General features: G+C 43.7%; 1 protein-coding gene across 2 annotated transcripts in view; it reads right to left on the bottom strand.

Annotated features, from left to right (window-relative positions):
* The window catches only part of GRID2IP (Grid2 interacting protein), a 64,776-nt gene that overhangs the window by 49,332 nt on the left and 715 nt on the right, over positions 1-14,729 (bottom strand). Inside the window, exon 2 of one of the 2 annotated variants that reach the window (XM_075830523.1) lies at positions 8,298-8,452. In XM_075830523.1, the coding sequence (XP_075686638.1) occupies positions 8,298-8,452 (155 nt within the window). Of the gene's footprint in view, positions 1-685; positions 823-8,297; positions 8,453-14,729 lie in introns of those variants that run through there. The other variant, XM_075830522.1, reaches the window with a different exon arrangement.

The raw sequence follows: 14,729 nt of genomic DNA on the forward strand, positions 1-14,729 counted from the left end.
TGTATTTATCATATTGACAAGGCATAATAAGCTAAGGGCACCGGAGTTTGGGGGTAGAATAGAAAAAAGTGTTATTCTGTGTCTCAAGAGAAAGGCCCCAATGTGTTGTGCAGATGATAGATAGATAGATAGATAGATAGATAGATAGATAGATAGATAGATAGATAGATAGATAGATAGATAGATAGATAGATAGATAGATACCAAAGTGATCATGCTTAACGGACAGGCAAATACACTAATAATTGGATTTGATTGCAAGCTCTAAAGACAACTATGCAAAAAAAATTCACTATCATAAACTCTCGTTCTGAAATTAAATTAGATCCTGACCATCCATTACCATAAACAGGGATTACAGATCCTCCTCCTGAGCCTGGCGGAAGCTGTTCCTAGTCATTGGCAGTGTTCATCTGTGCCCCCTCCTGCACCAACTCACCCCATAGATAACAGAGCAGTATACAAGGAATATACATATAACCCTGCAATAGTAGCCCAATCCTATACCGCCTGCAGAAAGAAAAGCATATGCTGCCCATTGTAAGCCCCTTGTCCTCAGAGCTAACACTCTAGAATAAACATATGGATGGGAAATAAATTCAACATTTTAGAATGTAATAAATCATATACGTGAATATTTTTGCAACGGGCAGGTAGAGAGTTAATGGCAAGCTCCACGACTTACCCCCAGCAGCTCATTATGATCCAGGGGTAACCATCCTCATGTAGACAACTCTGAGCGTGTCCTGGAGTGGTACCCACGGGCTGCCACCCTCTCCCTGAAGCATCTGCTGGCGTCTGCAGGAGACGACTGCAACTCCAGATGAGAGGGAATCTGCCAGCCTGCGTGTGTGTGTGCGGTGAGGGAGGGGCGGCATGTCTGCGGGGAGAGACTTAGCCCTGGCTCGCTTCTCATATTTTCAGCCAGTTTCCTGGCATCTTAATAGGAGGGCATCCAATCCCATGGGAAAGGATCTAGAATTCCCACCACTAATCCAAGTTCTGGAAGATGAAAAGTGCTGGACTTCTAAGTTTAGGGATGTGGCTACAAAAAGTGCAAAACAATAAGGTAGTGGGCACTTAACCTCCAAGACCTGGTGAGGGGCACACCAGCCCCGACGTTCCTTCGGGGGGGGGGGGGGGGGGCGGTACAAGATATTGACTCCCTTTTAATTCTGATTTTAACTCCAGGGGAAGCAAAAATGTCATCATAGGAGAAGCTTTCTCCTGTGCTCAGTGTCGCCCCCTGCTGAGTAATGCATGTTGTGTTAGCTGCCAAGAGGAGTGGGGGTAGGGAAGTGACAACTTTTCTGTGCAGGTATCTGGAGCAGGAAGGTGGTTGTCACTTTCAGCTGTTTATAAATGTGGATGTGGACTGGATCCCAGCGGTGAGGGAGCAGATAAGGGATCATTCCCCCTCTGCTCTGTAAAACATCTAGAAAGGATAAAAGGTGATGAGAGCAAAAAGATTGTGAGCGAGATCGTCCAATCCTATAATTCCCTACAAACTGATCGTGATGGGTTAAATGTATTTTCTGTTATATTATTATATATTATACTATAGCACAAACATCTACACAGATGTGTTCAGTGTTCTGTCATCTGTTCCTGCTACATAAATCTATCTATCTAATATCTTTATATCTCTCATCTCTCTCTCATCTCTCTCTCATATCTCTCTCTCTCATATCTCTCTCTCTCATATCTCTCTCTCTCTCCTATCTCTCTCATATCTATCTCTCTCTCTCATATCTCTCTCTCTCATATCTCTCTCTCTCATATCTCTCTCTCTCATATCTCTCTCTCTCATATCTCTCTCTCTCTCATATCTCTCTCATATCGCTCTCTCTCTCATATCTCTCTCTCATATCTCTCTCATATCTCTCTCTCTCTCATATCTCTCTCTCCCATATCTCTCTCTCTCTCATATCTCGCTCTCCTATCTCTCTCTCTCATATCTCTCTCTCTCTCATATCTCTCTCTCTCTCTCTCATATCTCTCTCTCCCATATCTCTCTCTCCCATATCTCATATCTCTCTCTCCTATCTCTCTCTCCTATCTCTCTCTCTCTCATATATCTCTCTCTCTCATATCTCTCTCTCTCTCATATCTCTCTCTCTCATATCTCTCTCTCTCTCATATCTCTCTCTCTCATATCTCTCTCTCTCATATCTCTCTCTCTCATATCTCTCTCATATCTCTCTCATATCTCTCTCTCTCTCTCTCTCTCTCTCATATCTCTCTCTCTCATATCTCTCTCTCATATCTCTCTCTCATATCTCTCTCTCATATCTCTCTCTCTCTCTCATATCTCTCTCCCTCATATCTCTCTCTCTCTCATATCTCTCTCTCTCATATCTCTCTCATATCTCTCTCTCATATATCTCTCTCTCATATCTCATATCTCTCTCTCCTATCTCTCTCTCTCTTATTTCTCTCTCTCTCTCTCTCCTATCTCTCTCTCTCTCTCATATCTCTCCTATCTCTCTCTCTCCTATCTCTCTCTCTCTCTCTCTCTCATATCTCTCTCTCATATCTCTATCTCTCTCTCTCATATCTCTCTCTCTCTCATATCTCTCTCTCATATCTCTCTCTCATCTCTCTCTCTCCTATCTCTCTCTCTTCTATCTCTCTCTCTCTCATATCTCTCTCTCATATCTCTCTCTCATATCTCTCTCTCATATCTCTCTCTCATATCTCTCTCCTATCTCTCTCTCTCTCATATCTCTATCTCTCCTATCTCTCTCTCATCTCTCTCTCATATCTCTCTCTCTCTCATCTCTCTCTCTCTCATCTCTCTCTCTCATCTCTCTCTCTCATCTCTCTCTCTCTCATCTCTCTCTCTCTCATATCTCTCTCTCTCATATCTCTCTCATATCTATATCATTAATTAAATATAAATAAATACAGAGATAACAAAGCACTTGTATCTTTTATTGTCAGTCCTGGCTATGACAATTAGGCCTGATTCAGACGAACGTGAGCTTTTTGCGCACGCAAAAACCGTGGCGTTTTGCGTGCGCAAAAGGCACTTGACAGCTCCGTGTGCCCTGTTCATATAGATGCGCGGCTGCGTGCTTTTCGCGCAGCCGCCATCTTTATGACACTCCGTTTGGATGTTTGTAAACAGAAAAGCACGTGGTGCTTTTCTGTTTACATTCAATCTTTTACTGTTATTGCGCGAATAACGCTTGTCCCACGTAAGTGCTTCCATGTGGGGCATGCGTGATTTTCACGCACCCATTGACTTCAATGGGTGCGTGATGCGCGAAAAACACTGAGATATAGAACGTGTTGCGACTTTTACGCAGCGGACAAACGCAAGGGGCTTTTCCCCTATATCAGCTGGTCATCTATTTAGTGTGATTGAAAGATCATTGTATTGTAATAAACAGTGATTTATAGTACCCCAAACTGGCAGCTTGTCTTACGTCAGGTCAGGCTTGGCAAAGGACACGTGGGCATTTATCAAAGTAAATTAACCCTTTTACACTGTAATGTTTCCTATCTATTATTGTAATAATAATATTGCCGATTCTGCATTTTGTTCATCCTGTAACTATTTGCCAAGGGGCACTATCGGGCACACCCATTGGCTGCTAATACTACGGTGCATTCAAAAGCAATTTATTTGTAGAGATTAGCTGGTAAATCTCTCGGAGCTTAGCCTTTCATTTAAATTAACCCTTTGTAGCATAAACAGTGGTAGAGAACCGGAGAAAAGAGATTACGATGAGACCAGCTGCTACCGACATCTCTTTGACTGGGTCTCTCCGAATGCCCAGCCCCGTTCACATAGAACAATCTCTATTTTCTAGCTCTGCCACAGGGGAGGCCATTTCATCGCACCGTTGCTATATTTATCCGTATGAACCTCCGTCTTCTGAAATATTTACTAGTATAGCCAAGGAAAAAAAGCAGAAATATTTCAGCAATCCACTTCAGTTTTATGTCCGAGAAACTCATAGAAAAGTATTTAACACAAAGAGGGTCACTGCCTACTAAAAATAAAAATCACCTTTAAAGGGGGGTTCCCCTTTATAAATAAGGCCTTGAGTCAAAGTCTCAGGTTTTAAGAAAATCTACTCCATAGTTACATAAGGGGACTACCAATATGGCCACTATTAAGGCTCTTGAAAGGGTTGTCTCCCAACTTTTACAGATTCCTAAGCAAATAGGTCATTGAGGCATCGGTCAAAGCTGGGTGACTGTTCCTTCTCTGCCTCGAAACTACATTTTGTCAATGGTTGTCTGCTTTCGGCAAATCCTTTTTGTAAGAAGGGTCCCCCAAAAATAAGCTGATGACAGGGTGTTCTGCTGTTGGGAGTTCTAATCTGTGGGGCATCTGGAAGCAAGTGTTCAATTTCCCTACAGCGCCTCCACAGGAGAACTGAAAAACGACATTGAAATTAATGGTGTGTCCGTGTAATGCACGGACAGGCCGTGTCCTCCAGAGAGAAAAATGCTCATTGTACGCACTCTCTTCTCCAAATAAATGTTGGAGGTCTCAAATGAGGGACTCCCCTCTCAGAATGCCCTAAAAGGGTATTTGAAAAAAGTTTGGCTGCGTCAGCTAGATTTTGTGTCCTGTAAACGAAGACATCTTAGCTGTCCAGGGGCATAACTTGAAGCTCCTGAATCCCAATGTAAAAGCTATAATAGGGCTCCCCCAACTATCATACTTCATTCCTAGTACTAGTCTCCTCATATGGGGCAGAAGGTGCTTTTGGGCCCCCTCAGACATCAGGGCATGGTTCCACCGAATCTTCAGCACCCCCTACAGCTACGCCCCTGCAGCTGCCTGTTGCAACCACTACTGGGTGATCTGTTTGCATGTAAGAGGGGTTAACACTGTAGTTTAATTACGTTCATGTGGTGATATGTGTTTATGTGTGAACGGGTGGCGATGACTTCCTCTGGAGCGAAAATCTTTAATTACAAGGTAATCTCTACGGGTATTCGGTATTACCGGCTCCGGGCAATGTCATTCCCGGATGCCATATTGAGGAACGTCCCAGGTACTGTAGTGCAGGAGTCTCCAAGAGGCGCAAGTCAAAGCACGTAGTCGCGCGTCTGGGAGAGGAGAGTGGAGCCTCACCAGATGAGATCAGAAAATGGGAATGTTGGTGCCAAGGGGTGGGCATTTTACCGGTGATCAGAGAGAGACTTGGAGGCTCTTCAGTAGTCGAAAGAGGGTCTGTTGTTCCTGAGATGTGGGTGGAACAGTCGACCTGTCACGAAGGGTCTGTGAACCCACTGGGCCGTACCGCCTTGGCAGTAAGGCAGCTGGCCAACAGGGAGTTGGTGATTGTCTATAGTTCTATAGGTACCTGTGGCAGCTCAGACAGCAGCAGGGCAGGCTCGGCTGGGACTAGGTAGCAGGTAGACGTCATGCGAGGTGAAGCAGGTCAGACGTGGATGCAGCACGGCACGACTTTGGCACAGCTCCGTGCTAGACCAGGAATGTATGGATTGCTAGGAACAGGAACTGGAAACAGGTATAGGTACAGGGACTGGAACAGGAAACACACTAGGAGGCCATCACATAGACAAACTAGGGAACACAACAACGCTCAGGCATAGAACTAGGGGGCTGGACCCCTCTTATAGTCCAGGGTACTCACGGGCCAAAGTTCATCAACGTGGTCCGGTGCGCACGCTGCCCCTTTAAGAGCGGGCACGAGCGTGCGCGCGCACCCTACGGGATCCGGCTGAGGTGAGAGGACGCGAGAGCTGGCGTCTCCTGAGGAGGAGGCTGGGGCCAGCACTTGCCGACTCGCGGCTGTCAGGGGGAGGTTGGAGCTGACAGCCCGCAGCCACGGACATTACACGACCACTCGGATTTACAGACAGTTTAGGGCGTGCAGTGCCGAGTCGCCAGGTGGCTTTGGAGGCGCTGAAAGACAAGTTGAACAGGCCTATGGTGTATGCAGGAATTGGTAGTGGGGGAAGTCGTCATCACCACCAACCGGTGTAAAAGTTCCCATTGACAAAGACTGTGTTAAATGGCAAGAAAATTTCCATTAAAGGGATGATTTGTTATATCACCCGTGTTTGTGACAGTTTCTCAATGCACACAATGCGTATTACGTGCGGTTTGGTCACGTGGATTAGCGTGTGGCAAATCCGCAGTGTAATACAGTACCAGCTTAGTCTATGAGATTTCATGAAATCGCATGTAAACGCTGCAGTATTTTTCTGGATGGAAATTGACCTGCGGTGCATGTTTTAAAATCCGCAGCATGTCAATTTATCTTGCGTTTCCGTATTGTATGTACCTAGTGCTGAAACTCGCAGCACGAAAACACGGCGAAAAACGCATCAAAACGTAAAAACCGCACCGAAAAGACACACGATTAGGTGCATGTTTTTTTTTTTTGCGAATTTCCTGCGTATTGCTGCGGTTTTGGTGTGTATTTTCTACAGCAAAATACGCAACGGGTGCATGTAGCCTAAGTGGACTACTGTAGTCGCTAAGTCTCTCTATTGATCCCAGCCTGTGGCCTGGGCCCCGTTACATGCAGCTCCTATTTAGATCAATACGAGCCATATACAGCTGTATACAGGCCACCCTCTAATGGTGGCGACAGGCAGCCAAGATTTGAACAAACATGGGCCTCATTTATCAGAACTGTCTAACGATAAAAACTAGCCTTGTGCCCATAGCAACCAATCACAATCCAGCTTTCATTTCTCCAGTACAGTTGAAGTAAACTGAAAGTGAAAGCTACACGGTGATTGGTTGCTATGGGCAACAAGGCCAGTTGTTTTTTTTTAGACAGTTGTGATAAATGAGGTCCCTTGTGCCCATAGGAACTAACTCATTTATAATCTGGAGTAAATAATACAAATGAGCCTATATATACCCAGCCTGCATACATATACAAAAATGTAGGTCACCATTACGGCTCTGCTCACATCTGCGCTATCGCTTCTGGGATATTTCATCGTTTTACATGCTGCGCTATTTTTTTGCAGTCAAAAGTGACTGAAACCTTGACGCGAAATTTAAATGCATGTGTGAACAGTCTTCTACATGCTGGATGGAAAGGGTTAAACAGCTAGGCTCGACGCCGTATGTACTGACCACATCCACAAGAACCTTTTTTCTGCACTTTTCGCCTAAAGCATCTGTCTCAGCTTTGCTATTTGGGGATTTGTGAATTACAATCTCGTGATCAACAGGAGACAAAAATAGAACAAAGGAAAAAATAAGAGAAGAAGTAGAATCTCTGCCGCGTTTCCGAGAGGTGAAGAGAAGGACGCAGAATATGGGGATATTTGACCTGAGGCTGCGACGAAGTAGTAAGAAGCGAGTCATTTATAAGTCCGTCTTGTGCTGTCCGTGCGCCTGACTTTGAAATCTACGGACACTCCGAGCAGTCGTATATATCCGCTAGAATTTACGCCACCTTCTGGCGTAATAATGTTAATAAATCCGTCGGACCTTGGTGGTCCTTTTAAAGCCACGGCCCTTTTCGTGCCTGTAATAATGGGAAAGTCGCAAAAACGTGCCTAAATTTGCTACTTTTTTCCGCCTCTACAGTACCCTCATGACACTAAATGAGGCCTTTATGTTTTAATTCTTTAACATCTTCAAGATCTCTGCTTGCGATCAGTGAATGTGAACATTTTTGTGTTGAAAACCCCTGCAGACCCAAGGCTTAGTTCAGACATCGTTTTTTGTCAGGCTCCTTCAGGATTTTCGAGGCTGATTTTGAAATGCAAGCGTTTTTTTTACGCTTTTTAAAAAAAAATGTTGCGTCACACTATATTTTATTTGATGTTTTTTAAATTAATCAAATGCAGAAACTGCGTCAAAAACGCTGCAGACAAACGCGCGTTTTATTCGTGCCTCCCTTAGATATTAATGGAACCACTCCATAATAGGAGATGGTGGTTTTTTTCCCTTAAAAAATTAGCGCCAAAAGCGGTTTACGAGTGAAGATCAGCGCCAAAAAAAAAGTGTGTGTGACCTAGGCCTAATATTTCTCGCAGCTGAGGGTTTTCTACAATTGTACCCAGTGTAAACAATCCTCTGTGATATAAACAGTCTGGACTACAGGCTATGACATTTTACCTGCACTGGCACATTGTAGCAACTGCTGCTGCTGTATTTAGACGACAATCTGGATACAACTGTAGCAAACCCTTAACTGTGTAGAATTATTAGATGTCAATAGATGAAAAGAATGTTTCCGTAAACCATTTACATCCAGGAACTAAATAAACTGTTGTTGTACCAAATGACAAACACAGCTCTGCTACATCTATAATGTACCAATGGAGATTATTACCTGATGTTGTCAATCAGACGGTGCTGAGACTCTTCTGTGAGTATCATTGGTAGCATATATGCCAAACGATCCACTTTCCTCTCCTGTGCGTACTGCTTCAACAGAGCAAAGACTTTCTCCTTCAGGGCCGGCTGGTCTCCCAAGACCTCATCAAACTGTAAGAAAATGCCAGAGGATAAAATGGCAAAGCAAACCAAATATTAGACTATGACTATCTATGTAGTATATACTCCGCAGGGTTCAATCGTCTGACATAACCAGAAGCCAAAAGTTTTTCAAAAGGAGCACTCCGACATGTCAATGAGCCAGAAAGGAGACATTTAGTGGACGTCAGAGCAGCCGGGACCCCCACCCAATGTCCAGAACAAACAAGTCCAACTTTGTGTACCAAACTCTGGATTATTGAAATCTAAATAGATAAAAATGTCTTGCTGATCAATTTTATAATATATCTTTATAGGGTTGGAGCTCCAAATTCCCCAATTCCCTTCACTGCAGCCGCCACTAGGGGGAGCTTACTGAAGACAGGTTTAATATTAAATTCAATGGGAGCTCTGAGTGCTGGATGCAATATCTGTCATAGTCCCCAAATATCAGGTGGCATTTATAGTACTGCTGTGCTCTTGTGTGGCAGTGGGAACTTTGGGCCCTTCCTAGTCTTTTGTCCCGTAGCCATTTAACATCACTGAACCCACTGCCGATCAGCCGCAAAAAAGCTGTCCATATGAATGGACCCTAAACCTGTCCACATAAATTAGATTGATGCAAGATCGATCCCATTAACGGAGGGCTATCGGTCTCTTTGGCAGTTCTCGGACACATTGTCGCTCCCGGCCACCCACTGGTGTAGTTTCCGGTACAGCGGATGGCCAGCAGCGCCACTCCACTGCTGCCCCTTCATTTAGATGATATTCTGGGGACCCTAATGCTTAGGAATGATGGCATATCCGCATATTATAGTGGGGAAACCCCTTTTTAGAGGTTGTCCAGTTTAGAAACTTAGTTTTCATCAACCCTATTAGGGAATTTTGAGTTAATAGAGGGGGGTCCTCTGTTCAGGATCCTCATCTCTTGGCCAGGGTGGAGGGTGGGTACAAAGAGCATCTCTCGCTCTGGAGGATTTGTCCCGTCCTGCATTACACAGAAAACACATTGATATGAATGGAATTTGTGTAATGCTTCATTTCCCCTGTGGTGGCGCTGCAGGGAGATTGAACACTTACTGCCAGGTTTCCTCACAGATCACAGCTGATCGTGGGGGTCCCAGCAGTTGGACACTTAGTGATCATGTTATTGTCAAGGAACCCTTCTAAAAAGTAGGTATTGTCCAAAGTGAAGAACCCCTTTAACTGTGGAATCCCCCACAATCAGCTAGTCATCGGATGACCTGAGGATGTCCAAAGTGGACAACGCCTTTAAACATAGAATAGATGTAGCTGTAACATAAGTTGTGCTATCCCTCAGGACGATGTATAATCACAAGCCTCCCTGATAAAACATGGCTGCGCAATCGTCTTCTGTCTCACAAGCCAATTTTGCATTCAGCGAGAAATTCTTTGAGATTCGCAGCATGAAAAATTCTCTAGAAACCTATAAGGAAAAAAAAAAATCACCTTGAAGAGATAAAAGGTAGGACCCCTAACCAACTACAACCCCCAGGGGATAATAGAGATTGTTCCGGTTATTGAGAAAACATAGGCTGGTGCGAGCAGCATGTAAATCCACCACTGCATGGGCTGACATTTCAGTTGCTGCAGAAGCTCTTGGGAATCAGGGCTGTCTTACGAGCTATACCAACTGCTGCCAGCAAATGGCAGCCTGACTGTCAGCATTCATTCTTGATACAGCAACTAGGGGGCGATAAGTAGTGGCACTAAATGTGCATCTAATTATCTATTTATCTTGGCAAAGCATGGCACTGTATGAGCATTGTTTGGCAAGACACCACGTGGGCACTCTATGACTTTGTAAGCAAACTATGGCACTGTTTGCTACTAGGTAGGCATTGTACAGCTTAACGTGGGCACTATATGGTGCTATATAGGTAAAGTAAGATACTATCTAGGTACTATCTGGTTTTATCTGGGCACTGTATAACACTACGTGGGCACTCTATGACTGTGTGAGCAAACTCTGGCACTGTTTGCTACTATGTAGGCATTGTACGGTTTTATGTGGCCACTATATGGAGCTATATATAGGTAAAGTAAAAAAATTTTGTAGGTAATATCTGGTTTTATTTGAGCAACATATGGCACTCTGGGCAATATAGTATCTGGGAACTTTATGAACTATCTGGGCACTGCGAGCAGTAAGTGGGTGGTGTAGGAGTGCACTCATTATCTGGCCATTGTACAGCACTATTTATCCTGCACTGTATGGCCCTATGGCAGCTCCATCATATATACATATATTATTATGGGCATTACATGGGCAGGGTAAAAAAAAAAAAAAAATTTGCTGCGGCACACATTACTGTCCCTCTTTCCTCTCTCAGAAACTTGTGGGTGATGCCATACCCTTATACCGCTGAAGCGGACGATAGAAAATGATCTAGTGATTTCTTCCCAATGATGGGGGTCCTCAGCCAAAACATCACGTGCCGTTCTCTGCATAAATATTGCACTTGAGCTGTAATTTCCTTTGAATTGAAACTGAACGTGTTATTCAATAATTCCTGCCCGACATTCGCCCCTGGGAAACGGCCTCAGATCTCTCGGCAGATTTTAGAACTGTTGGAAAGCTGATTCTTGTTTTATTTACAAGTCATTAAAAAGTCGATACAGTAATTACATTGCAGCAATTCATTTGGAAATACATTTCCCCTGTTCATAGTAAACCATCTGCCTTAATAGAATATAAGGAGTTCATTCTACATAGGGAGCAATGATCCCTCCAGTAATAGTGCATGGGTGCATTAAAGGGATTGTTCACCCGGGACAACCCCGGTCTATGCCCTATAGAGAAGGCTTCCCTCTTACCGGGCTTACAGGGGTTGTCCAGGATTAGAAAAAAAATGGCTGCTTCCAGAAACAGCGCCACGCCTATCCATGGATTGCAGCTAAACTCCATTGAAATGAATACGTTTAAGCTGCAATACCACACACAACCTGTGGACAGGTGTGGAGCTGTTTTTGTAAGAAAGCAGCCATGTTTTTAGATTCCTGGACAACTCTTTAACAATAGGGGGTGCAGCGGAGCTTAAGGGTATGTTCACACAGAGTATTTTGGCGCTGTTTTTTGACGCAGAAACCGTGTCGAAAACAGCACCAAAAAACGCCCGAATTCGCCTCACATTGATTTCAATACGAGGCGGAGGAGTTTTTTCCCCGTGAGCGGTAAAAACCACTTGCGGGAAAAAGAATCTACATGCCCTTTCTTCGGGTGTTTCCGTCTCTGACCTTCCATTGACATCAATGTGAGGCAGGGATTGCGCTTTCGCAGCAGTTTTTGCCCATGGCACTCAACAGCCACGGGCGGAAAAAACGCAGCGAAAAACAGGGCAAATGTTTTGCCGGCTGGTCAATATCTGCCTCAAAATTCCTTCAGGACTATTGAGGCAGATTTTTTCGCCTGCAAAAAACTCTGTGTGAACAGGGCCTAAGAGGGCCCAAAAAATCCCTCTACCCATAGTAGGAGACCTATACAATAAATGGCACATGGCGACTTTAAGTTACACCTCTGCCCCCTCATATTATCCAGAGTGGCTTTCTCTCTGCAGAACTTGGCATCACCATGTATTTTATGGTCATTCATCGACTGTCGTGGAGCTGCCACCAGACAGGGGGTTGGTCCTAATGTCCTGGAGCATTTTGTCCTATCTGTTCCTAGGAAAGTTTGGTAACAACTAACATGGCCACTGGAGGCGTAACTTAAAGCTGCTGGGCCCCAATGCAAAATGTATAACAGGGCCCCCCACCTACCATGTGCCATTTATAATTCTGGTGATTTCTTATGTCGCAGAGGGGTCTTTGGACCCTCTCAGGTGCTAGGGCCAAAGTGCGACTGTCACCTCTGCATCCCCTATAGCTACGTTCCGGTGTGTGTAGCCCCACAAATATCACACGTTTTTAGTAGTGATGGTCTCTACATATCATTTCCCCCTTAGGCTCCATGCGACTGCAACCTGTGGCCCCCCTATAGGTAGTTTGGCCCCTGAGGGCCTCCATAACAACTCCTACAGGGCTGGTCACATGCTTTCTTAGAGTCTTAAATGGCAACTATGCGCAATACTGGAGCAGTGGAGCCAAATATACTAAGAACAGCTGGGTGACAACCCTATGGGAGCTGTGATGGTGGACGTATTTGCGGTCACCCAGCTTTTTATGACCTTTCATTGACTATATCCAGCACTCTGCTAATGTGTTTTTAGTGTGATTAGAGTGCCAGGCAATGACTAGATTACATCACTTTGGTCGCTCTCCAGGTCTTGTGGTTAAATGCATTTCCCTAAAACTCTTCTTCATCAATAGAGGAAAGAGGCAGATGGAGAGAAGTCCATGTACAAACCTCTGAGTCAAGCCTTTGACTAGATGGATTCCATAATGATCTCTATAGTGACTCTAAAAGGGTTTATGAGGATTTTCCGAAAGAAACAGCGCCACCCTTGCCTATGGGTTGTCTCTGGTATTGCAGCTCTGACACATTTAATTGAATGGGATCTCATACAAACCCTTTTAAGCGCAATTCTATACTATATGAAGATGATATGAGAAACTGTTTAGTGGTCAATTGCTCGAAAGCAACTCTTTCAGCATCACTATATACATTTGTTTACATGGAAAAGTCAGTTCTATCCAATATTTCTACTAGATCATGATAAACCACAGGATGACCCCTTTCCATATACCCTATTAGGGCATATGGCCTCACAGACGGAGGACTCAATCATGTCGCTCTGGAGGACTCAATCATGTAATACCACATTTACCCTGCAGTGGCCGCTGCAGGGAAACTGTGCGGTCACTCATAGCTTCCCCTGGTGATAAAAGCTGGTTTTCATATGCCTGTCCTGCAGAAATCATATACTATATAAAGTTACTTAAATCAAATAAGCATTGCTGATGATTTTCACATTTAACCCCTTGCTGCCATAACCACTTTTTTTATTTTTTTCTTCCCTGTATTTCAAAAGTCATAAAAATTTTATTTTTCCGTTGGCATTGCCGTATTAGGGCTTGTTTATTGCGGGGCGAGATGTAGTTTTTAAAGGCACCATTTATTGTACCCATATAATGTGGTGGGAAACTGGAAAAAAAATATTTGAGGGTGGAATAGAAAAACAAAAAAACAGCAATTCCTACATTGTTTTTTGAGTTTTGTTTTTACGCCATTCACCCTGTGGTAAAAATGACATGTTTACTTCATTCTGCGGGTGAATGCGATTACAGCGATACCAAATTTCTGTCGTATTTTTATGACTTACCACTGTATAACTTTTTTATTTTTCCGTTGATAGAGCGGCGTGAGAGCTTGTGTATTGTGAAACGAGCTGAAGTTTTTATAGGTACCCTTTTGGGGGTACATACGACTTTTTTGATCACTCTGTATCCAATTTTTGGAAGCTAAGGAGAGCAAAAAACAGTAGTTTGGTGTTTTTTATTTATATTTTTTTTAATGGCGTTTACCCTGCGGGATAAATAATGCTACGTTATAATATTTCAAACTTTTACGGACACAGCCATAGCAATTAGGTTTATTTTTATTTCGTTTACTTTCATGTTTTATATTAGTTTAGAACTTTTTATATTTTTTTCTTTTTTGTACAGTACTAAAAACTTTATTTAACTATTTTTTTTCAATTATTTTTATTAGTCCCCCTAGGGGACTTGAACAGTGATTTGTAGATCACTGATACAATACACTGCAACTCTCAGTCTCAATTCTCCATCTAACGACTTCAATGCCATGGTCGCTATTGACCGCAGCATCTAAGTGGTTAAAAGTTCTTGATCGGAGCCATCTCTGATCCCAGCCATTAGTGTGAGGTGTGAGCTGAAATTTACAGCTGACACTTGCGGCACATGTAGCGGGCTCAGCCCGTGAGCCCACTTCTTCCCCTCCCCCTACTGACTATCATGTGCAGTTATGTCAAATGTCGGTAAGGGGTTAAGAACTGTTGGTGCAGATGAAGTTGAGCTGAGTTTGTTATTTGGCACAACTCACTGTAGCAACACAATGTGTTTGTACAAAGTACTGGGGTTATACCTATTGTGTTATATTAACACAGAGTTATCACAATGCACAATTGAGGCCAAAAGAGTTAAATAACATATTCAGCTCTGCTGCATCTATATATAATATTTTGTGTATAGTGGGGGTCACAGTTGCAACACACAGACTGAGATTGATCAATCAGTGGTGAGAAAGTGAGACTTTGGCGGGACCCACCCCTTTGACAAGGGGAATGGTAACACCCGGTTGTCAATTTAT

The sequence above is a fragment of the Rhinoderma darwinii genome, chromosome 6 (assembly GCF_050947455.1).
Source record: "Rhinoderma darwinii isolate aRhiDar2 chromosome 6, aRhiDar2.hap1, whole genome shotgun sequence".
Taxonomy (NCBI): Eukaryota; Metazoa; Chordata; class Amphibia; order Anura; family Rhinodermatidae; genus Rhinoderma; species Rhinoderma darwinii.